This window comes from Phalacrocorax carbo, chromosome 2 (genome assembly GCF_963921805.1).
Source record: "Phalacrocorax carbo chromosome 2, bPhaCar2.1, whole genome shotgun sequence".
NCBI lineage: Eukaryota > Metazoa > Chordata > Aves > Suliformes > Phalacrocoracidae > Phalacrocorax > Phalacrocorax carbo.
Window position 1 is genome coordinate 76528694 of NC_087514.1, and position 25305 is coordinate 76553998.

Below are 25305 nucleotides of genomic sequence, written 5' to 3' on the forward strand. Positions count from 1 at the left end.
TTATGAGTTATCGGACTAGAAAAGATGCGTAGGTAAAGATGTTGCAGAAAGCAAATGTGATGGTTTCCAAGCCATAGTGTAATTTACCTAAGACCAACAATGCTATAAAGAGGAGAGAGTATCAGCCATCGGTGGCAAATTCTGTGATACTGCTGCCTGTTTGAAGGAGGTGGGGGGAACACTAAGCTCTGAGATCTGTAAGCATCACAGCCTTAGGTGAAGGAAATATTTGCCCTCTTCCAATGACAGAAAGTAATATGAAGCCTGTGGAAGTATTTGTCTAAAACAGGCAGTTGTGTGAAGCCATCTCTTCATGCAGAACTGCGTTTTAATAAAGTAGTACTGCTAATTAGTGGGGCTGAAATGAAAATCGAGACTTTTCTGATGCATCTGTCAAATTGATTGTATTAATGATGAGTGCTTTTATAGATCAAAATACAAAGGAACAAAAAATCTCTTTTGAATTCTTTTTTCATCAATTAAGTGTAGCAATTGGAAATTTCAAATTTCTGATATTCAGTGATACTTTCGCAAGAGAGCTTATCTGCTGATTTTTTTTTTTTGATAAATCTTTTGGTTTATTACACTGCCATGTGTGTTTTGAAGGTGGGAGAACTTTTTTTGAAGAGCAAAGCATTAATAGAATCTCTACCTCAAGCAGCAAATGAAATTCAGGAAAGAGAACTGAGCTGTATTTTTATTTATTAATTTTTTGTGAGATGGAGCATTCACAACACTGAATTCTGCCATGTTTGCTGAAAAGATTATCTTTTGCATTCTGTACTGCTGCTAAAGAAGCTCTTCATCTGCTTACTGAGTTCACTTACATGTATGTCGGTGTATGCACACACATACACACAGAGTGAAATTAAACCCCCAAAGTTGCTGGGAGAAGCTGAAGCTTTGCCGGGATAGACTTCTGCACAGAGGCTGAGTCTGGGGATACTGTGGGACTGGTTTGGCACAATTATCATTCTTGTCCAGAAGTGCTGAGAGTTTGAAGTTATGGTGCTGCAGGCTGGGGAGGGATTCCTCTAGTTGATTTTGAGTGTCTGGATCATGGATGTCCGCATCTGAGCCAGTTTTCTACATTCCCTTTGTCGTGAATTACCTTTGTAGTTAATGGAGAAAAGCAGGTGCTCCAGTGATGTGCTTCACTGAATTGTGTAGGTTGGAAGATCATCTAGTCCAAACCTCAGCTTTGACTTCTAGGTAGGTGCCTTGAAACAAGATGAACTGCATGTAAGGAGTGCCTGTTTGTCCTCACTGACTGATGTGACAGTGCATTGGAATAAATTCCCCCTGCACCCATACCACCACATAGGGTATGTGACTTTCTTCCTATCCTGTACTAGAGTTGTGGCCAGCTCCGGACGTAACCTGGATGTTGATTTGTTTCTTTGGGCAATGTGATGCAGGCCTATAAAATAATGTTGTGTATGGGGAGACCTATGTGCTGTCTTCTCCCTCCTTTCTACTGCTGCCAATACCAGTTGGGCAACCTTGGGGGTGGGAGAACGCACATGGGACATGTGTGGGGGTTCTAGGCTTGGAGTACAGGTGTCTTGTGGGTTAAAATACGTCGGTATGTAGGAAAGACACTTTGGCTACATCTGGAGCCTATGCCATTTGAGAACAAATGTTCCCCTTCAGCTGCCCTGTAGTCTGAAGGTTAACTAGGGATGTTTCTCATTTAATGCATATCTAGTTAACCTTCAGTGCTGGTGACGTTCACTGTTTCATGCCTCTGTTAAATAGTCCTAGAAGGCCTGAAACAACAGATTTTTTTTATGGCACCTTGAAAGAACAGGGAAGTAGCTCTTAATGTAGATGGCTTGGCAGAATATTCTAGCCAAGTCAAGTATTTGGCCTGCTACCTAGCCTTGGATATGTAATGTTTGGGTGCTGCCAAAATACCATTCTAATAAAGCTGACATAGTCTATGAAGCCTGGATGGTATTACTTCAGTTTTCTTTCCTGTGCTTTCCAGCACTGTGTTTTGAAAGGGTTGATGGAAGCTGTGATGCTTCCAAGCTCACCAGAGTTGTCATTAGGTTGGGATTTTGGTCATGTCGTGACCTTCAGGATCAAAGGAAGGAGCATGCTCTCTCTCTTCCTCGCTCTGCAGGTGCAAGTTAATAGCAATAAATAAATGTTCACTAATGCACATGGAACATGTGCTCAGTTGGCCAGACTTCAGCTTTCTGTTGAACATTAATACATTAACCCTTCTACAAAATATTAACCTATTCTGTAAGTTTATTTTCTGTTTTGTTTACACTTAGTTGGAAAAGCAATGCCCTGTTTGTCCCATGGTGGTATATTTGCAAGTGGGTCAACGTACTTGCTTTTGAGATGTCAGCTGGAAACTATTTTTCAAAGGCTGAAAAGCCAAGGGGATAAGAGACTTCTGCATTTCCTGTTTCCTTTTTATTTATTTTTTTTTTAAATTTCCAGCCTGTATTCAAGAATAGAGTACCAGTAACAGTTGCGTCTTGAAAGTCAGTTAGGTGCTGCTGCAGCAGCACTGATTGCCTGCTGCTAACTGTAAACCACTTGAGGATTTGGAGCTTGCGTGTTGCATAATACCAGCAAATGCATCTGAGATTACAAAATGGTCTCTCTGCTCTAAGAAGCGATTGTTGTGATTTGTTAGCAAGGTGGTGTTAAAATACACACACACACGAGGTATCTGTGACATCAGTATCTTAAAACTGCCAGTAGTTTTTTTTTTGCAATTGAGTATACTCTGGCACTGCTGGTGCTCTGTTGCATGGGAGTGAATGAGCGCACTCTCCAAATTTTGTACTCCAAGCTGGATTGGCACAATTTTTATGTTCCAGTCAGTCAAGGCTGTGTGTATTGCTTTAGTTTTCTTTGGGTTATCCCTTGCACTTCTTTACTATATCCCTCTTGAATAAGATGTGATTCTCTGTCTCGAGAGCAAGCGGTATTTGCTGGAATTGCCTCCTTGCACTCTGCAACTAGAAGCAGAGTTGGCTGTCATCTGCTTACTTGGGGTTGATGTAGTCCAGGACTTGCTTACATGGTTCAGTTACTTGTGGCTTTAATGAGTTACTGCTTACCAGCTATACAATGGTAACTCCTACCCTGCTGTGCATGAGAGGTAAAATGGGTTTGCTTGTTTATTTTTACTACTTACTACTATTACTTACTCCTTTGTTGCATTTCAGCTGATTTGTGGTGTCTTAATTGTTTGAACAATTGAATTCTTTAGAATAAACCTTATTTGGGAATATGTCACCACAAAATTCTTTGCAGGGTAAATTAACATACTGTTATTGAGAAATGGGTCTCAGCTCACAGCATGTAACCTTTTACAGAGGCTAAGAGGAAAGGCTTTCTTTTGAGTGTTCTAACCGTGTGAACAAGAGGTATATCGAACGTAACCTGTGCACTTAAGTGTACCTCTTATGGTATCTGATCTTTGTGAGTAGCATGCTGTTTGAATTGAAATGTCTTAACTTGCCCTCCAGCTTCAACCGTTTATATGGTATTAAACAGTGTAAATAAACTAGTGCTTATTCACTAACATAAATTATAGATAACTGTAAAAGCCTCTGTCAATTGATTTGCTTTAAAAACATGAACCTTGCTGTCTAAATAAAAGCTTTTGATAATCCTAGTTAATAACTCTTCAAAAAAAATATCTTGTACTAAGAAAACAGCAAGTGATACATGTACACTTACTCTGTTAACTATTGGTATTAAGCCCTGTAAATCATCAAAATGAAAAACCGGTCTAACGTCCTTGCTCCACAATGATGTGTGTGTTGTTTTTTTAATCCAGGAAAAGTGTTTTGACCCACCTGAAAACTCTGGAGGTCAGGAGAGACCAAGGGAATAATGTGGATGGTATTGATAAATATCTGCCTATAGCTTTCTGTGCACAAGCGTGGGTTTTAGTTTTAGTTTTGAGGTCAGTCTTATGGTCAGTGCTCGGTAGCCAGTACTGTGATACAAAAAGGAGAAGGTTTGGTGAGAAGCTTTACTGAGCCCCCAGCATCAATCTTGCCAAGGAGGAAACTTCCTTGTAAAAAGCATCCAAGCAAAGAAAAATAGGCTGTGAATAACTAATGATTGATGAATGGATCATTTGGATGAAACAGACTTAAAATGCTTGAAAAACTGATCAGTGGGCCATGTGATAAAAGATTACCTTTTGTTCTTTGTTTCTTTTTATGTATATCTTTGTCTCTTGCATTGGTCAGAAGGGGAAGAAAGGCTTCTGCGTGCTCTGGAAGACTCTCCTCCAAAATGAAGGGGTGTTGCAGAGATATATGAGAGAACAGAAGCTGGGAACAGAATATAGGTTCTGTAGATTGCTTCTCTATGATTTGAGAGTTCCTCTGTCACACCTGCATATATGTTTCAACTATTTGCTTTCCTAACTCTTGTTGTTAGGAAGTTGTAAATGTTACAGTTGTGGGGAGCATCCTACCATTTTGTCACCTTAGCAAAGGGAAGTTGAGTGAGTCAGGTAAATCTTCCCAGTGTAATGCTTTGGGCTAGGCATGTAGATTAAGCTGTGGTTTCAATCAGAACCTGTAACGATCTGACTTTCTTCAGCAAAAATGCGTTGTACAGAGGCTGATGAACTTGCTGTATTTGTGTAGGAGTGAAGCAGAAAAATGTCTTGTGTGTAGTTCAGTCTCTGCGTTGGGGGTCTAGAGCCACTGGCTTTCAAATCCCACCTCTATGCAGGGGGAAGGCCCATTCACACCTGTGGCAGGTTGAAAGCATAAAGACTTCTTAGTATGTTGGATGCAAAAAGCACTGCTTTGGTAAGTACACAACAAAAGCAGACTTCAGTTGTGTTAGTACCACAAGGGGAAAGTAAATGCCTTCTAGAAAATGCAACTTTATCTTTTGTTTGGAGACTTACCCAAATGTTTATCTTCTGTGAGATGCCTGGAAAGCAGTAATTCTCATGGACATGCAGTAGGAAAAGTTTGCCAGCTCCTAATGCCAGTGAACAAAGAAAATGAAAGGTCACAGATTGCCTTTGCCAATGTAATAGTTTGCCACTGGAAAGGGGTGATCCTGTTCCCTTCTCCTCCTGCTCATGCTCTCCTGCCATTCACATTGTGCCAGCTGAGCTGCTTGTCAGATCTAAGATTATTGCACTTCCTTCCTTAGCAGAAGACTAACCCAGCAAAACAAATGAGTTAATTAACACAACAGAAAATTACTCTTTTTTTTTGCAAGCTGAACTCATTAAGGACCATACATGTCACAAAAGGGGGAGAAAGAGGGAGTGCCATGAAGCTGCTGCAAGGAAGTGGAGGAAGCAAGCAGAGCAAGGGCTGATGGAGAGTGGGATGCCTGTCCTGTTCTTGGCAGTAACAAGCTATTAAATCATCTTAACTGTTGTATAACTTCACTCTAAGTCTTCAGGTTGGATAATAAAAGCCTAAAATAACAGAAGGAAACAATTATTTAGACCGCTTCCCAAAATTACAAAATCTTGGATTGTTATGAGAAATATGACTAGATTGTGGGGAGAAAAAAAAAGGAAGGAAAATGACAACACAGAGAATAGAGGCAGTATTTTTCAGTTCTCTGGAAGCAAAGAATAGAGTGAGGAAGTGTATATACAAAATTAGAGACCATTAATCATGGCATTTTCAGCAGTTGTCGTCCTCGGGCTGCCTCACTATGCATCTACAGACCTGCCCTGTTTCTGCATATGGCTTGCTGATGGGATTGTGTGCTCTGTGCTACATAGTTCTTTATTTCAGTTTCTGTCTAATCAAGATTTTGTTTAGACTTGGGTACAGTCTGTTTAGTTGTCGAAGTTCCTGCTTCAAAGCTATGGAGCTATTAAGAGGCAGAAGAGGATTTTGAGTGGTCAAGGGAGGTAGTGAAACTGCAGAGTTTCATAAATATTTCCAAATTTCATTACAGGTTTGTTTTTAAACTGGCATACTTCCTTCAGGAACAAGGGGAGAAATCCTTACTTAAATGGGTGAGGTGCAAAGTAATAGTTTTTCTCTGAGGACTTTTTATCCTTGCTGTCAGTGAAGCTGCCTTGTCAGGAGGTGAACATTAATTCACAGGCTATGAGTTTTGAAGTCTTTTCCGAATTTTAGGCAGCTTCAGGAAAACAAAAAATGCTGAACTGCATATATTTTATTTAATTTTATTTGGCAGGACTTAAAGTGGGATGGCATCAGCTCTTCTGTGCTGCTTCTGAAGTATGTATCTGTTTTGGCTTTCAAAAGCCTGAATTGCTGTTGCCAAGATTCTTTACTTTCTGGCAAAATTACAATGGCAAATGGCTTCCTTTACAAGGTGTAATATTTAGACTAACAGCTTTGCAATTAAGAATGGCAAAGAGAATTATATTCCCTTTTTTTATAAGACCAGATTTTTTAGTATGGAATCGTGGGCGTGTTTGGACGTAACTGAGTGCTTTTGATTGATGATTTATATTTTGAACAGTGCTTTTCATTTTAGTGCGCAACACTTACTTGAAATTTTACCTAGAACAATGCTTTGTTTTCAAAGATATGTTCAAAGTATTACTCTAGTCAGGCACTTGCTCTGTATCATAGACCTGCAAATGCCTTTTGCATACGTATGTGTAACAAAACGTGTGTGCACATGCCAACTCGTGCAAGGGAAGTGGAAAGAAATGGGGAAATCTGCAAGTATTCTTAAATATTATCTGATATTAATCTCAGTAGGCCATCAGGATGTCAGCGATAATGTCATTGAATCCCTTTGGTTGGAGTGTTTGGGGAGGTGTTTTGGAGCATCAGAGAAAATAACTTGTTTGAAGTGGAGTTGCCCAAGTATTGGTTTTTCAGTGTGAGAAAACTGGAGGCTTTGGGTCTGGAGAAGGGTGTCTGGAGCTGGGAAGAGAAGCAAGCGTGTGTTAGGAGTGAGTAAAATAGAGAAGCATAAAATGAAAGGATGAATCCAGTCCTCTGTGTTGGTTGTTCTGTAGGAAGCTGCCAATAGTAGTTTGAAGTAAGAGTCATCTTGGTTGTAGTTGTTTGCCAACCTGCACTAATGAACCTTTGAGTCCTGCTGACCAAATGATCACCTTGCGGGTGGAGGGCATCATCAGTCTTAAACTGACACAGTCTCTACTTGAAACCACCACCAAAAGAGGGGCAGTTGCTTTAGAAATCCTTATACACACTGATTGCTAAAGCTATGTTGGAATCTGGTGGCAAATGCGTGTGCTGCCAAGGGTGCTTTAGGATCTAGTCTTCTTGGTCCAGCCAGCTATGGGATCTGGCAGCACTTTCTTTCCAGCCCATGTGGTCAGGCTTTCTTCTTGTGAGAAGTTGGGTGGATCTTTTCCTTGCATGGAAAAGCACATCTGGGTCCCATGTTTTAAATGCAGCTGGGGACACTGTTAGCTGTCAGGTCTTTCAAATACAGAAAATTCACTGGCATGCCTCATGCTGTTCATATCCAGATCTCATTTCCATTGTAACTATGGCAATAGGAGTAGACTAGTAAGAAAATATAAGTGTATGTGTCCTTGTGCCCTGTGTTGGTGTAGAGGATTGCTAGATGCATCCATATAACTACTTTAACTTGAAGCCACCTGAAGAGATCTTGCTGATTGCTCTTTGAGTGGACCAACAAGACAGGGTCTTTTTTCCCCTGGCTATTCAAGAGAAGGAAAAAATTTTAATCTGTATGTTAAACCTGAGGCCTTGGAGAAAGGTCTTCAGGTAGGTCAAAATTTAAGGCTGTATTGAAGCTTTTTCCCTGCCCTCTTCCACAGTAGTTTAGTTACAGAAAGCAGAACATTACAGAAGAAAAATAATGAAATGCCCAGGACTTGAAAGGGAATAGAATTCAGCAAATTTAAGTTACCTTTCATAAAAGGTAACTCCAGTTTTCAAGAGCTCTGGAGCTTGTCTTGCAACTCTGCCAGGTTAAAAAAAATTTTTTTCCCCTCCTCCTCCTGTTCCTAACTAATCTGCATGGGATTGCGTTATTTTTAAAAATTAATTTTGTCTTGAATTTAAAGACTTTGACAGATGGCACATGTAGAACCTGGAAAACTTCCTGAATTGGCAGAGTGACCATACCGCTGCCACTTCCCTACCGCAGTATCTGTAGGTGCGTAGGCTGGCTGTGCTTCCAAAGTGCTGGGTGAGATACTGTTTCCTCTGTGGGGAATATGCAGAGAGTAAGTGATCAGTCAAAAAGCATACCCAGTGACAGGCTTAATTTGCCATTAATAGATAACTTAATCGACTGGTTAGGTGGGTAATTTGATCGTGACTAGAAACAACTCATTCAAAACAGCAGTAATCTCCAGGATGTGTACCTGCAACACTTTCCATGCAGGATGAATATCAGTCTTTGTGTGACTTGGTTTAACACTTTTTAGAGACCGAGACGTCAAATCTAAGCCTCACAATAGACTATTCTTTAGGCTAGAGAATATCAAAGGTCGTAAGATTTGGTTTTGGTATGAAACTTCGTTTATCGTGACTGTCCTTTCAGGGACTCTGTCCAAGGAAGACCTCTTACACCAACAGAAGCATGTGAAGTCACTTGGTTTTGAAATGTGCACAGGCTGTCTGGCTTGATGCTGCACAACAGTTGTTCTTGCCACTGAATGTCCTGAGTTTTTGTAACAGTGATTGACTACATAGCTTGTTTTCTATTTACGATCCTTTGGAGTTCCCTCCCTGTTTAAGGTGTTTTTGGAAAAGGGCAGTAACTTGGCACTTAAATATGTCTTTGAGATTTGTGCTGCTTAACTTTCATGGAAAGAACATGTAAATCTGTATGGAGTTACAGTTTCTGAAGAGAACTGACGTGCTAAAAATCCTGTTTAAAGACAATAGCAAAGAAAAAGTTGACTTTTCTTTTTAAATCCTAATTTTTATAAGCTGAACACACTAATTGGTATAGAGTTCTGTCCCTATAAAATTTATTACTCGGTGATGTGGTGCAACAGGGCCTTAGATCTTAAAGGTGAGCAAAGGCTTTTTGTATTCCTAGGGTAGGACTGCTTTAATAAACTGCCTTTAGACAGATGAGAGATGCAATTTTAAATAGGTGTTAATGTATGATTGACTAGGAATGATATAATCTAGAGATTATTGCTTTTCTCTGTTTCTGCGGTGTTAACAAATGAATACTCAAGAATGTAGCAGTGGAGCAAATGAGTCTTTAAATTATGCAGTCTTGACTCCAACTATTGTTTGAGGTAATTGATGATCTTCCATTGGTGTAATGGAGCCATGGTGTAAACTGCAGCACGCCCTAGAGTAGACAAATTGGTCTGGTATTGTTTAGGAACATATTTAATCTATCTTGCTATAAGTGAATTGGTGCCTTTTGCTGAAACACTTAGAGAAAGATCAGCATTTTAATATTCAGGTCTAAATAACCTACAGTTAAACTTAGAGCAGTCATGCCTTTTCCTGTTCTCTAAATACTGAAGTGATTATAAACATAAAACTGTTGCAATGTAAGGCTGAATTCTTTTCCCTTATCCCTTTACCTAAACTTTCTTTAATTTGTGGGTTTACAGGCTAATAATACAGGTCTTTGTTCTTGATGCATTGTACCAACTTCAGAACACCTACTCCAGTAGCTTGCCTAATTTCACTTTAGATATACTTACAGAAAACTGTACTCCCCAAAGTGAAAAGCTGTGCTTTTCTTTTGCATACATTAGCCAAGATAAAAGGGATTTCCATAAATCTGTGCTTAATTCTTCCAGAACAAACTGGGCAAATAAGGCAGATCTTGCCCTGAAATTGAAATCTTCAGATCTCTCTTAAAAACTGACTGCAAACTTTTAGGTGTGGAGTGGGAGTTAGATGGCTGTGGATCACTATTTATAAGTTTAAAGACTAGCAACAGTACAAGCTGGATGTCGTAGAATCACAGAATCACTTAGTTTGGAAAAGACCTTTCAGATCAAGACCAGCTGTTAACCTCTCACTGCAAAGTCTACCACTAAGCCATGTCCCTAAGCGGGACATATACACGGTTTTTGACCACCTCCAGGGATGATGACTGCACCACTTCCCGGGGCAGCCTGTTCAAACGCTTGACAACCGTTTATGTGAAGAAATTTTTCCTAATATCCAGTCTAAACCTTCCCTGGTGCAACTTGAGGCCGTTTTCTCTCAACCTATTGCTTGGTACTTGGGGGAAGAGACCAACACCCACCTCGCTACAACCTCAGGTATTTGTAGAGAGCGATAAGGTCTCCCCTCAGCCTCCTTTCTCCAGGCTAAACAGCCCTGGTTCCCTCAGCTGCTCCTCATAAGACTTGTTCTCCAGACTGTTCACCAGCTTTGCTCTTCTTTGGACATGGTCCTCACTACAAGACAGACATTGAGGTGCTGGGGCCCAAGACTAAAACAGTATTGGAGGTGTGGCCTTGCCAGTGCTGAGCCCAAGGGGATAATCACTTCCCTACTCCTGTTGGCCACGCTATTTCTGATCATGCCTACAAAGTTAGATGTTTGAGGTGGTATTTTTAACCCGCCTCCCCCCCACCGTAATGTGAATCCTGTAAGATTTTGGTTTTAATAGGAAAAAAAGTAGCCAGAATAAACACCTTGATTTATGTATATTGGGTTAAATAGATTTTCAAACTTGCTGTTGCCAAAACCAGTTTCCTCCTGAGGTAATTGGAGATATGAATCGACCCCAGAAATTACTACCTCAGGAAAACTGCAGAAGCCCAGTAACTTCTTCCTGGAAAGAAGCTCCCAGGAGTTTGCTTGCCTTTCAGATAGAGGAAGCTATGATACCTCAGCCTTATCTTGGAACTATATGGAATAAAGCTTCCTCAGTGAATGCATGGTTTACTTGGGCCATAGGCTGCAGCTCCTCTGGGAGCAGTTTTCCCAAGATGTCTTTCACCCTTGACCATGACTTAATGGTCCCGTTAATCTTGCTGGGTCTTCTGGTTTGGTGACAGTTCATGCCCACTAGAGTGCAGTGGGTAGCCTGTTTAAACTCAGATTTTTGTTTTGAATACATAATTGATAATTAACAGTGAACAAGACAAGAGCTTGCTTGTGGTAGGTGTAAAAGTTCTGTCTCTGCTTTGCAGTCTGCTCTCTCTCCCCCACTTCCTCTTTTTTCATCTGCTCAGAGGTGGCATTGCTTATCTTATACTGCAGGGATGTCTTCAGCTGAATGGCACTGGTTGGGAGAAATGCTGGGACCAGCAAATAGTGCTTTATATATTTATATGTTTTTGTTTAGTTTTGTTTCCTTTGTTATGAAGCAGCAGTTAATCACTTTCTTGACATTGACTTAATACTGCCTTCTCTTCTGGATTTTTATTTCTTTAGCCATCTGTACCTTTAAATATATTTGCAGTATACTTCTTTTCAAGCTTGATCTGATCAGAGTGATGCTTAAAAGAAACACTGCTCACCTTGCAAAGTTGCTGCTAATAATCACTCAGAAGAGTAAGTGCAAGACTTGAATGCAGATTAACATGGGATACCCTATTTGATATATTGCATGAGAATAAAGCCATGAGAGAAAACACAGGTGGGAAAGGGTAAAGGGAAGAAGTAGTTGCATAACTAGGTGTTGAAGGCTAATGCTGCATAATGATCTCAATGATCTTATGGGTCTCTTCCAACCTAAATGATTCAGTGATAAGTGGCTGTCATCTTAATTAACTCCCAGATCTCAATGTTTTCTTTCCACAATTGAAAACATAGCCTCAGTTGGTGAGAGCCAATTTTCACATGGTTAGAGTCTAGGTGTGAAGAGAGGCTTTCTTTTTTGCCTGGACTGTGGAAATAAAGGAGGAACCATCCTGCCTGAGAATATTTATGTTGGGCTTTTGAATGAAGTACCAGGTTGAACATGTTTTCTAGGCTACAGACAGCAAATGTGCAGATTTGCTACTCCAAGTTGATGCAAATCCTCGTCACCTCATCTTGCTCTTCTCGGTCTTCCCCCTCCAACTGTTTTCAATAATAAGTTGATGAAATGTCTTCAGTATGGTTTCTGACAGTTTGTTTGTACTCTGCAGGTCCTGTGAAGCAGTAGATGTAATTTGAAGAAAATTTGAAGGAACAAATGGCTTTAGCTGGCTGCCCAGATTCCTTTTTACATCTTCCTTATCGGATAGTAAGTTATGAAACTGCATGTTCCTGTCAGCTTGTAGCATCGTATTGCTGTGTGCCAGTGATTGATTGTGCATTCAAACTTTTCATCAAACTGCTAATAGCTGTCTGGCAATTCTCTGGGTTTTGCTAATGTTTGGGAACAGAGTCTCTATTACCATCCTGTATTCAAGACCTGCTGCTGAAAAAACTGGGTCACTACTATATACTGATTAACATTTGATACCTGTCCTCAAAATATGCAGTTTACATTTGGGAGAAGGCACTTGTTTCCAAAATAAATGGCAAGCTATGATACCAAAGAAATGCCTTGCACCAAAAAGTATCAGTGTTTGCTGAATGCTGTATTTGTAGGAACAAAGACAGAGATTTTTACACTTGGTTAGAGCCTATGTTTGTCGAGTCATTATGCTGTATCTAAGCAGCCAAGATGACATATTACAAAGAATATATTAAAAAAAAACAAACCACAAACCACCTCAGCTCAATTAAAAGGAGCTAGGCAAAAATGCACTTAGTTCTCATATTTTTTGTTTTCCAGGCAGTTGGCATAATGCATGCTTTATATATTTTTATGAACTGTAAATTTGTTATTTTGGGCATGGCCTGTTTTTTGCCCCTTTTTCTTTGTTTTCATACTGTGCTTACTACCTTAAAGATTTGGTTAGGGTTTTTGGGCCCTGCAGATACGCAAACGATTAAACATAACATCACATGACATTGAAACCTTTTCCTCTTTTTCCCAAGAGAAACATTACTAGTAGTGATTACTACAGTCATGCTACTCATTTGAAAGAAAAGCCAAAAACCAAACAAAACCAACAAAAATCCCCAACAAACCCCTATAAGATTTATACATCTGTTTTGTAATATGCCAGCTTATACTTTTTCCCCCCAACAGGAAACTTGAAGTTAGTTAAGACTAATGTTAATATATTTTGAGTAGTCAGCTGAATCTACCTGAATGCTTTTCCTAATAACGGGAAAAACATAACAGTTCCTTTATAACTGCTTTTGCAGTGATAAAAATAGAATGGACTTTGAGAAAACAGGTGTCCTGAAAATCTGTTACTATACTTAGATCTGACTTTAAAAGAATATGTGAATAGATGTGCCTGGACTTCATAATTTTGATGTGCTGTGAAATTACGCTTCCAATTCATTTAGAGCATCGTCTGAGTCATGATGCGAAGCTGAGGGAGAAGAGAGCTGTGTAAGAGAAACTTGACATTGTAGGCAGTCATTTTTGAGCTGCAAATTCTTTACTGGATGTCAAGCTTCCTCATGAAAATAGTCTTTAGTGGTTCATAAGCAGTAAGAATGTGAAGTTTCCTTGGTACTTCCCCTTGCTCTTACAAACCCTGTAGATAATCTGCTTTAGTCTGGGACAGTCAACAGACTAGAAGTGTCAAAGCAACATGGGTGACTTAAGACAGTGGGAAGGTGACTCCCCGTCAATTATTTTTGGTCATAGCTTACTGTGTGTTAACTATTCTAAGTGCTTGTAACTGGTTTAAGGAGTAGCTTTGGAAGCCCATTCACAACTACTGTGCCTTCTGTCAGAAGTGAAGTTCGTGTTAAAAAAACCCTGAACATCTGTTTTTCCACCCCTACTAAATCTGACTTAGAAGCTTTCATCAACTTGTCTTTCAAATTTGGCTACAGTGCCAGTATTGTGTTGGTAAAGGGCTGAAAGAAGGTTAAACTAAATATGCTCTAGATTAGAGTGTGAAGTATTCTATTTTTTTCAGTACATTTTCTGACTTAATATGAATGGAAGGCTATAGATAACATTCCTCCAGAGTCCCCAACATTGGGACCTTGAGGCTCTAACTTCAGTGTTCAGAACAAATGGACATGTTGGAGTTTGGGATTATGTTCAAAGCATACAGCAGGAGGAATGAAAACCTGGATAAGTGGATGTACACTACAGATTATTCTTTAGGATGGCTTGCTGCCAACCCCCCTCTACCCTTCTTTTTTTCTGTTCTTGAGGAGACGGGCAAGGTATAGATCCCTTGACTTTCTTACTGGGCTCTTTGTTTGCAATGGTTGCTGCTTTCAGGAGCTTTCAGTTCTTGTTTAAGAGCATTTTTTTTTTCTTAAACTTTCTCAGGAGTTTGCACATAAACCAGTCACACTGAGTGCATTCTCCTAGAAACAATCTCTAGCTTTGTGGGAAAAAAATCAATACTACCTTTTAGTGGCTTTCAGGAGCCCTTTCCAAATTCTCGAACTCTTCAATAAAAATGTAGCAGTGAGAATTGGCAGTGTTTGTCTTCTGTTCCTGGAAATTCAGAACATAGTCCCAGAATTTCTCAGAAAAAATGGGATGATTTACTGTGTTTCCGTTCTTTTGCAATCTGTAGTCACAACAGTATTTATGTGCAGTGACTTGAACTCTTGGGGAAGATTTAGTTCTTTAACCCTTTGATGTATGAATTGTACAAGTCTCTGACATAAATAACAAGGCTGGGGTTGTTTTTCTCTGTTTCTGAAGATAAAATTCTGGGCATGTGGGAATGTTCTGCTCATCTTCTATTTTCTGCCTTCCATTTATTTTCTCATATCCAAGATTCAGGCATGACTTATTAATAAATTAATAGAATTTGTTTTCAGAGAGCGGGGTTCTTAATAGAGAAGGGACTTGTTCACATCATACTCATCGTCTAACTTGGCACAAAATGTACTACAAGAATGTGGTCACAAAATCGGGAGGAAATGGAAATTGCTTTCTCCTACATGTACAGAGCTGTATTAGCAGGATTGCTAATAGTCCTCTTGACCAGATAAGAGCAGAATATTGCACATCATACTTGAGAATCTTTGGGCACTTCAAGAGTAGGAAAGTAAATACCTAAGAGAATTAATCAGAGGCTAGCTACTGTAGTAAAAGCCTCCTTTAATGATGTCAGATTTGTGGATGTGAAGATGATGTACTGCTGTTACTGCAGCAGTCACATTTCTTTGCTTTCAGCTGGAGGAACAGATAGGCACAGGTTCTCCAGGGTTTAGTATGGCTGCTTTGATCCTTGTTTTCCATAAAATGGTACAATAAGTTAGAATTGGAGGTTGTCTCATCCAAGTCCACAGCTTGGACTTGATGATCTTAGAGGTCTTTTCCAATCTTAATGTTTCTATGATTCTACTATATTGAAGATATATGTGTTTTCCTAGGGTGCTTTGTCTCGTGTGGGTTTTTGGGAGACTTGCTTTTTACATCTTCAGGTTTTGTTTGCTTTGATTGGGTGGTTAGAGGGGGTTTCTGGTTTAGCAGAAGAAGAAAAAAGATGCTTATATCTCTAATTTAGAGTTAACCTTGGTGGATGCCATAATCCTCATCCCTATGGAATCCAGATGCCTTCTATGTGAGTTAGTCTTACCTCTGCCACTTTGGAATTGAGCAGTCTGATACAGGTATACATGCTGCTGTCTGTGTTTGTGTGAATAAAATGTCTTTTGTCCTAAAAAAACACAGCATGAAAAAACCCCAGTTGCAGTGTCCAACTAGACTGAAAACCTGTGTGAGAAGGGCTGTCAAGACCTATGTTTTGGCCCTCATTGTCTGCCTGACACTGAAAATATTCATTCACTTAGCTATCAACAGTTGTTTGTTTGAGACTATGGAGATCTTTCTTACCACTTGTGGTGGGTTGACCCTGGCTGGATGTCAGGTGTCCACCAAAGGTGTTCTGTGACTTTCCTCCTCAGCTGGACAGGGAAGAGAAAATATAATGAAAGGCTTGTGGGTCAAGATAAGGGCAGGGGGAGATCACTCAGCAGTTACCATCACAGGCAAAACAGACTCCACTTGGGGGAGTTAGTTTAACTTATTACCAGTTAAAATCAGAGTAGGGTAATGAGAAATAAAGCCAAATCTTAAACCACCTTCCCCCCATTCCTCCCTTCTTCCTGATTTATCTCTACCTCCTCCCCTCCAGCAGCACAGTGGGTCAGGGAATGGGGGTTGGGGTCAGTTCATCACACATTGCCTGTGCTGGTCCTTCCTCCTCGAGGGAGGACTCCTCACACTCTTCACCTGCTCCAGCGTGGGGTCCCTCCCACAGGAGACAGCGTCCTCCATGAACGTCTGCAATGCGGGTCCTTCCCACGGGCTACAGTTCTTCACAAAATGATCCAGAGTGGGTCCTTCCCACGGGGTGCTGTCCTTCATGAACAGACTGCTCCAGTGTGGGTCCCCCATGGGGTCGCAAGTCCTGCCAGCAAACCTGCTCCAGTGTTGGCTCTTCTCTCCATGGGTCCACAGCTCCTGCCAGGAGCCTGCTCCAATGTGGGCTTCCCATGGGGTCACAGCCTCCTTCAGGCATCCACCTGCTCCATCATGGGGTCCTCCACGGGCTGCAGGTGGATATCTGCTCCACTGTTTACCTCCATGGGCTGCAGGGGGAGAGCCTGCCGCACCATGGTCTTCACCACAGTCTGGATGGAATCTCTGCTCTGGTGCCTGGACCACCTCCTCCCCTTCCTTCTTCACTGACCTTGGTGTCTGCAGGACTGTTTCTCTCACATGTTCTCATTATCCTCTCTGGTGTTGTTCCACAGCTGTTTTGGTGTGGGTTTTTTCCCCCCTTCTTAAATCTGTTATCCCAGAGGTGCTACTGCTGTTGCTGATGGGCTTGGCTGTGGCCAGCGGTGGGTTCATCTTGAAGCCAGCTGGCATTGGCTCTGTTGGACATGGGAAGCTTCTAGCAGGTTCTCGGAGAAGCTACCTCTGCAGCCTCTTTTCTAACAAAACCTTGCCACACAAACCCAACACACGATTTTAAGATTCAAAATAAATGGCAACTTAATTTATTCTCATTAGGCTTAAATGTACAAGGATACTGCTTGTATAGAATTTGGCCCAGAGTCTGGGCTTTTCATGCTAACAGGGCAGTAAGGAAGGACCAGAGCACACAAGCAGGCTTTCCAAGTCCTTGGGCATAGCTGAGTGAAAAAACACCAGAGGCATTATTGCATTACGTCATTCTTCTATGAAGAAATGAGCTGAAATTGCTACTGCCAATGCAGAAAGTCATCAGATTTGTGAAATATGGTGTCAGTCAACAGATATTTTGTTGATGATGCTCTTGTTTTAACAGTTTACTTGTATGTGGTGTAGAGGGTTGATGGACTGCAGCAGACATAAAGTACAAAGCAGCGAGAACATTAGTGAATGTTTTAACAAGACATGTTGCCTCCAATATGAAGTTATGAAATCTGTCTCCCTGAGTGCAAAAAAACTGCAAATGTTTTTTACAGATAGAGTTGATGCTGCTTCGTAGTTTTGGTTGAAGAGCAACTGGAGCTGGATTTCTAGCCTCTGTGTATTTTTCTTGGGAAGAAAACTGTTTAAAAAATTGTCCCAAAAGCAGTTGTTTTCACTAACACTGAACTAAGTGTGGTGCTTACCTCTTAAAGAGGCCATTGGAAGTACACTTGCCCCTACTATTATGTGTCATCAGAATATTGGCAACAAAATTTGTTTCATATACCTTATTTTGCATTGCAGACTAAGTTTTTACACAATTGATTATGGTTTCCCTTCTTGTAAGAAATACCCATCAATTACTTTTTTTTGTTGTACCCGTTTACCTTTCTGCAGTTCCAACTGAGAGTCTGTACCTAACTGTTTGCACTTTAACTTTTGTATTCTAATTTACACAGAAGTTGGCTGGCAAAACATGGTGTCTTTTTTGAAGGTGAACATGAGCAAAAAATTTCAAGTGGCTAGGTCCACATTTCTTAATTTTAGAAGATATTTTCAACCCACCAAAAAAAAAAAGGCTCAAAGCACTCTAATGGTCGATCATACCATTTACTATTTAGTTTACTGCTAACAGCAGTGAGGAAACAATGCAGATGTTGCAAATCAAGTGAGGAAATTAAAAGTAAAGAACCTTAATTTTGCATCTCTATTAATGGCTTCATGCTCATGCTTAAACAGTAGACTGAACCTGTCTTTTAATCTTATGTCATTATATACAAGCAGTCTCTTAAATTTGTCTCTTGATTTAGCTCTAGTTTTCATACATGTTTAAATCTACAGTTCACTACTTCTTTTACTTAAGAGAAGGCTGAGGAGGGGGATCTTATGAGTGTATATAAATATCTGAAGAGAGGGTGCAAAGAGGACAGAGGAAGGTTCTTTTCAGTGTTGTCCAGAAGCAATGGGCACACACTGAAACACAGGAGGTTCCTTCTGAACATCAGGAAACACTCTCTCACTATGAGGGTGACCGAGTGCTGGCACAGGTTGCCTAGGGAGGTGGTGGAATCTCTCTCCTTGGAGATACTCCAAAGCCATCTGGACATGGTCCCAGGTAACTGGCTGTAGGTGGCCCTGCTTGAGCAGGGAGATGGATCAGATGACCTCCGGAGGTCCCTTCCAACATCAACCATTCAGTGATACTGTGAAAATCAAAAGCAGTGGATCTCTTCAGGTTCTGACTTGTGTGCAACTTTTCAGATGCTACTTCCAGATTGTAAAAACACCCACATTGATAAAAACAGGTAATTTTCTGGTGTTTTCTCACAAAACTTCATGAGACCATTCTGGAATAATGGTACAATCAGTTTAGCAGACTACAGCACCAAACTAAGTCCTGTATATTTTTTTTTTCTAATGAATGGGATCTTTTCCAAATGAGTAAATATTTAACAAGCTGTTTACCAATTGGTTATTCTGGAGAACTACCAGTATGAGCGTTTTCATGTTAGTAACAGCTCTCACTTAATGGAAGAGAGAAGTTGATGTACCAGTCCTAAGGCAGCTTCATACTTCAAACAACTGTGTAAACATAAAAGAAACCTAAAACATAAGAGAATTGAAGGTGGGTTGTTTGTTTTTTTTTTTAATTGGCTTTGTTATAGTCAACTGGAATTACGTTAGTGATAGTTTGGGGGTGTGTATTTTTAATGAATCTTCCTCCTACAGATGTTCTGTGCTCTACATATAAGTAAATAATAACCACTGGAGACGATTATTTTGTTTTTCAAGAGGAAGATAAGATTGCTGTGCATTTGGAGCTGTCACTTTTCATGAAAGTGCTGTGGGTCAGATAATTCTTAGTGTTGCTGTCCATGCCAGTTGGCTCAGACAGGCCTTTTCTATCCTTGGAAAAGACTGGAGATATAATGTTGTCTTATACTTAATATTTCCAAGAAATATATTTAGATACAGACCTTGCTAAAAGTTATGCCCAGTAGATTTTCTTGCCTTACACAGTCTGAGGGGAGACTGTTTGATCAACAGAAGGACAGTATTTCATAAGCACTTACGATTTCTTTTTTTTTAAAGTTAAAGGTAGGTGGGGACCCCCCCCCCAAAAAAAAAAAAAAAAAACAACAACAAAACACCCCACAGCCAAAATCCCCTGATTCTGCATGAAGTTGTTCTAGTGTGATCAACTCTGAGGGGAGAATTTTACTAATTTAAAACAAACAAAAAAACAAACCCAAAACCCTCTGTGGGTACAGTTTCCAAACTTTGCTGTTAAGGTGATGTCTCATGGCAGGGATCATTTTGTTTCTACGCTACCAGACCATCTAGCCGTAATGCTGCATCTGAGCCCTGAACTGAGGCTGCTGATTCAAACAAGAATGGATAGCCTAAACTCACTATGGCATCAGTGGTGGATGTGCCACTAACTTTGTAAAGCTAGGGATGAATATATCAAGTCCACCTACCACTAGCTATGGCTGAAAAGGTTCTTCACTTGCTTCTTTTGCATCCTCTAAGAATTTTCCTTTTAGTTTCTAATATAATGTAGTCTGAAATAGTCTTTTAAAAGTTCTACCTAGGTTCCCACAAAACACTGCCACTTTTCAGGTTTATCTTTCATTCCTAGTGTTGCAGGTATGTTCCCTTCGTGGAGTGTGGGATGGAAAGTGTGGCGTAGAACAAGGACTTTGTTCTTGAAGGATTGGCTTTGCTTTTTCAGGATGGAATTTTAGCAAATTGATCGGCTTTCAGGAATCCTTCATTTACAAAGGGCCAGATTATTGGTATTAATGGCCTTTTATGCTAGTTAGTATTGATATTTTAATCTGAGGCATAAGGATACAGTGTTTTTCTTTCTGGTTTTGAAAGAACAACAAGCAATCAAAGGTAGAACACAAATGCCCAGCAAAGCTGTAGGGCTTTTCTGCTATTTTAAGATAGCTTTGGCTTGTGTACTGGTAAGACCAGTGTGCATATTTGAAATTCTAGTCTCTACAATGAAAAGACAAGCCCTCGGAAACAGCCAGTGGTTTTGGAGCATGCTTGTCCTTTGCAAGCTGAATGTTAAACAATGACTTAAGACTCTACTACACACTGGCTGTAGCTCTTGATGCCTTACACACTGGCTCCATTTTTTGACATAATTTTGGCAAGTGGAGAACCTGGCAATTCTTCATGCTAGAGGCCTTAGCTCTAATAAAGCGCTTTAGTTATTAGCACAAGTAAATAGTTGTCCATTTGTGCTTCATTAATGCATATTAGTCATACAGTAAATACTGTCATGCTGGCAAGTTCCCCAGAATACTGAATACTTCTGCACAGTTCAGGAAGGGGTTTCTGACAAAGTGGTGTTGGCACCTTTCTTGAAGAAGTTCTTGAGCTATTAGTGTAGAAGAGTGACAGACCATTATTTCAGCTCACGTAGGTTTTTGTAAAACTGATACTTCAGTGGAGGGAAAGAAGTACTTTTGATGAATTTTGTACTGTTGCAGTAGGTCCTTCTCAAGTGTGCAGTTAACTTTTTTACAGTCTTCAGCTATATCTGAGGCAGATTGCTTTGGGCTGTGGGGACTACAAATGAGGTGCCTACTTTTCTAATGAAAATAATTAGATATTGTAAAATCCCATAAGATTGTCCAATATAGTAACATTTTAACTATATATTTGAAAAACCTAGCATGTGCAACAGTGTGAGGAAATCAAAAGCCAGCACAATGATCTGTGTAAGTGCTTTGGTTTCTTGAGAGATAAGACCTTTGTTATAAATGGTTATAAAATTGTGAGCTGAAATATCAGGTATGACATTTTCTTTGGAACAGCCAGCATAGATTTACCAGTTGCTTCTTTATGCTTTGTGTGCTTGGCAATGACTTCCAGGAGGACTTGCTCCATATCTTGCCAGAAACTGGGAAAGGCTGACCAGCTTCTGGCTCTTCATATCCTCATCCTTGCTCATCTTGAAGATGAATGTGATTTTTTATTTTTTTTTTGCCTCTGCAGTCATCAAGATCCTCCTCTGACCAGTGACTTATTTTTTGAAGTTAAGAGGGAGGAGCCGCACAGTGATATTGGCCAGCTTCCTTAGCATCTTCTAACGCATCCCATCTGGTCCCAGTGACTTGGTTCGGTTAGCTTGTGTGATCCATAACCTTCCTTTGCTGTGAATAATGGTTCACTCCCCCAGATGCTGACATTATGCTTAAAGAATTGGGAGATGTGAGGATGAATTTTACCGGGAAAATGGAGGCAAAGAAATCACTGATCTTGTGTCCTTAACTGCTGGGTCCCGTGCACAAGTGAGCACTAACTGGACTAATATTAGCCATCTTTTTGCCCTTGCTTACCTGTAGAAGCATTCCTTGTTTTCTTTTCTTGGCATCCTTTGCTTGCTCCAGGTTTTCTGCTTGGGCAGCATCTCCATATTCTTTCTGCATAACCTCTTCCTGCTTTGACCTTCTTTGCATTTCAGCATTTGAGCTGAGGCAGGAGTTGCCTGTCCATTTACCATGGCTTTAAGCCATTCCTCCGTGACTTTCTGCATGCCAAAATGGATCATTCTTGATCTTTGAGGAGGATGTCCTGGGAGATCAGCTTGTTGTCCTTGGCCCCTTGGTCCTTCAGAGCAGTCTCCCATGGGAACCTGGCAAGCAGATCCGTGAGCAAGCCAAAAATCTGCTTTCCTGCAGTCCAGGACTGTAATTTTCCTAGTAGTCTTGCTCACTTTGCTTACTCTTGTTACCTTCATCTCAGCATGGCATCGGGCTGGCATCAACCTCTGCCTTCCAAACTGGTTGTTATTTGTCCGTGTGTTGGCTTTGCTAGCTTGTCGGTCAAGCAGAATGCTTCCCTGGTTGGCTCACTGATCACTTGTGATGTGAAGTTATCTTCAACCCACTCCAGAAATCTTTGTAGTGACCAGTGCTGGCAGCAGCTGGAACTGCACTGTTTGCTTGTGAGTGGGGCAGAAACATGATCTAGCTGATTTGTCTCCAAAATCTCCCCATCCCATGCACCTGGCTGCAAAAATGGGCTTGTTTGTCCTAGGCTCAAGACAGGTACTCTGAGCTTTCTTCTCCAAGATGATGGGTGCCTCTTTTGGAAACGGGCATTGAGGTGGAAAACAAGGGACTTGCCGGTGTTGACAGAAGCAAAGGAGAACCTAGGGGTGCTAGCTGATAGCCCAGCTTCTCTTGGCCCACCTCTGTCCTTTGTGGCTTCCCAGCCAAGCTGTTGGTACTCAATCTCCTGTCACGGCACCCTCCTGCCTCCCCTGGTGTTTTCTCTCTCTCTCAAGGTTTACATCTGAGTGGGCTGTCTCCCATGCTGCATTCTCTGAGGACCTACTGCCATCCATATCTCCCCAGAACTATTCTTGGGGCAGCGCGGGGAAGCTTCCCCTTGCTAAGTGGCTTGTGAGCTTCCACCCTCAGGTCTGACTGGTACTGCTATCCTTTGGTCATGAGTGCCCTGGCTCCAAGTTATTTGGTGGGGATGGGCATGAGGCACTAGGAATCCTAGCCAGATGTTCCCCTTTCCTCCCCACTGGGCGCCCATTGCAGAAGAGATGCCACCCCCCATGCCTGGAGTGTGAAGAGGCAGCACAGGTCAGGAGGTAAGGGCTGACGCAAGCCTTGAAATGCAGGAACTGTTTTATCAATTGTAAAGAGACTGTGCCTAGCTTGGCAAGGCTAACATCTCCCTTCCCTGCCTGTGGGTTTGCTGTCTCCTCCACCCCTCTGGCAGGGACCTGAGCTGCCCAGGATTTCCTTGAGTCATTGTGTGTAGGCTGATGGAGAGTGGTGCCTGGGGGAGCTTGGGAGAAGACATTTTGGCCCTCCTGGAAGGAGATAACTGCCTCTTTCTGGAGGACATCTTGGCAATGATGATGTTGGGAGGCAGTGACCATACCTGTGGCTAGTCCACATCCATGGGCTGTCAACCTCTATGGGCTCTGGGTCTCCTGTCACCTGGTTGAGTCACCCTTTAGTACTTCTGTGTGTGCTCTTAATCCTGTTCCCCCTCTCCACGTCCTTCCAGAGCTCCTCTCTTGGGCTTATCCTTCCTTTACTAGCAGGGAAGCAGGAGCCCCTTGGCAAGCCAGGAGCGGTTGCTGTGGTCAGACCACCATGACCTGTTGGGAAGATTTCTGCAGAAGGTAACTCTAGGATCATGTTACATAAATGTTCTTCAGTGTCTCATGTTTTATTTGTACTTGTTAAATCACTTCAGTCTCCTGACTGTAGCAGATAGCCATTTATTAAAGCAACTTACAGCATGTTTACCCGCCCACACTTGCACACTCAATTTGTGTGAATTTTTTTCCTTGTCAAATTCATGACAGACTCAGAATTTTTCAAACCAAATATTAATGTCAACATTTGAGGTAGTCACCTTAAGTCTTTTCTAGCTGGAGGCACTTGTAGAGCCTGTTCTCTAAAGCGAATATGAATTAAGACTTCAGAGTGCCCATTTCGCTACTGACCATACAGAAGTATAAGGTGGTGGGTTGTAAGTTTGGTGGGAAGAATGCCATCCTATGTGCGTGCAGATGAAACTTCTGCTTGAAATATTTGTTTTGTTGTTCTCTGACATGAGCAAATGGTTAACCAAGTGTGCTAAAGATGCTATGAAAAAGGCATCTCTTGCCGCCTTGTTTTTTCTGGAGTCCTTCATGTCCCCAAAATTATGGCAAACTGCTGGCTGTTGAACGTGAATTGGCTGGATGGTTTAGTTGCAAACCATAACTGCTATGCTGGATGACAGCAGGTTGGAAAAATAGTTTTCTGACAGCGTATCTTTTAGAGCATGACTTGCCCTGAAGATTAAAATAAACCCAAACCCACAAGACCAAAAACTTCTCATCGACTGTCCCACTAGCATCTTCTGGAACAGGCTTATTGACACAGTAACGTGTTATTAGGATGCAAGATTACGCACATGCTGTCAGTATTGTGGTGGTGTGTTAATGAAGCCACAGGTAACTTGCCACAGTTAATTTTCTTGCTTTAACTTGATGTAATGGTCTTCAGTTCAACTGTATCCAGAAGGTGGCTTGTCCTCTCACCCACAGCTTGCTTCTGAAGCCTAGTTCAAAGTTTTTTTCCTTTCTTCCTCATCCTATGATTCCTTTTTTTTTAAATCTCTGGTTTGTCTTTAATCTCAGCAGGAATCTTTCCCACTACCTTTATTCCATAGATCTGCATTTTGGGTTAGAAAGAATAGCTCAAAGCTAGAGGAAGCAGTATAATAAATACTGATCCTGCTGTAAAAGTTACCATCCTGATCCTGGAGTTAAGCACCATCTCAGCTGAAGTGTGGTAACTGCTAGCACCTTGAACTGCAAAGTGTAAACAATCTTCAGCAGTGGTTTCAGGGAAAAGAAAGGTGTTTTAAGGCCACTTTGATACTGATTGAACAGCAGCTCATCTGATTGCTTTTTATCTTCCTTAGAGTGAACAGTAGAAATCCATTTGCAGAAATGCTCCTGTGGTTAGTAGCTGTAGTGCTTCACCATTGCTAAAGCCAGCATGAGCAAATGTTGCACACATGGCAGTATTATAATTGTGGGATTCCTTGAACTCTTCTTTTGGCTGACCAGCTTTACAATCTCCACTGAAATCTCTCCCTGTTTGGAGACCCTGTACCTGGGCAGGTCTAGTTTGGGGTGGTGTTTTGTTTTGTTTCATGTGCCACCTTGGCAATTTTTGGCACAGCAGAGCTTTCTCCAGTAGCACACTGGTAGTTATGAAAACCCTTTCATCTGCTGAGGCCTTAACGTAGCCCAGTATTCAGAGGATTTGTGCAGATTTAAAGCAGCAGCTGCTGCTGCTAACCGCGTTGAAGTGCTGCAGTGTGTGTTCTGACGTGCTGTGGGTAACTTTGTTGGATGTGTCCAGTAGGCGTTAGCAAAAAGTGGGGAGAAGCTGTACAAAATAAGAAGTCACTTGACACACGCTGTGAACAACT

General features: G+C 41.2%; 1 protein-coding gene across 4 annotated transcripts in view; it reads left to right on the forward strand.

The window, feature by feature from the left end:
• Positions 1–25305, forward strand: part of GRB10 (growth factor receptor bound protein 10) — a 145520-nt gene that overhangs the window by 24488 nt on the left and 95727 nt on the right. For 3 of the 4 annotated variants that reach the window (XR_010371552.1, XM_064443310.1, XM_064443309.1), the window contains exon 2: positions 12023–12120. The exons of the other annotated variant lie outside the window; for it this stretch is intronic. Coding sequence is in view for 2 of the 3 variants with exons in the window: in XM_064443310.1 (XP_064299380.1) it covers positions 12070–12120 (51 nt within the window). In the remaining variant the exon portion in view is untranslated. The remainder of the gene's footprint in view (positions 1–12022; positions 12121–25305) is intronic. 4 annotated transcript variants of the gene reach the window in all.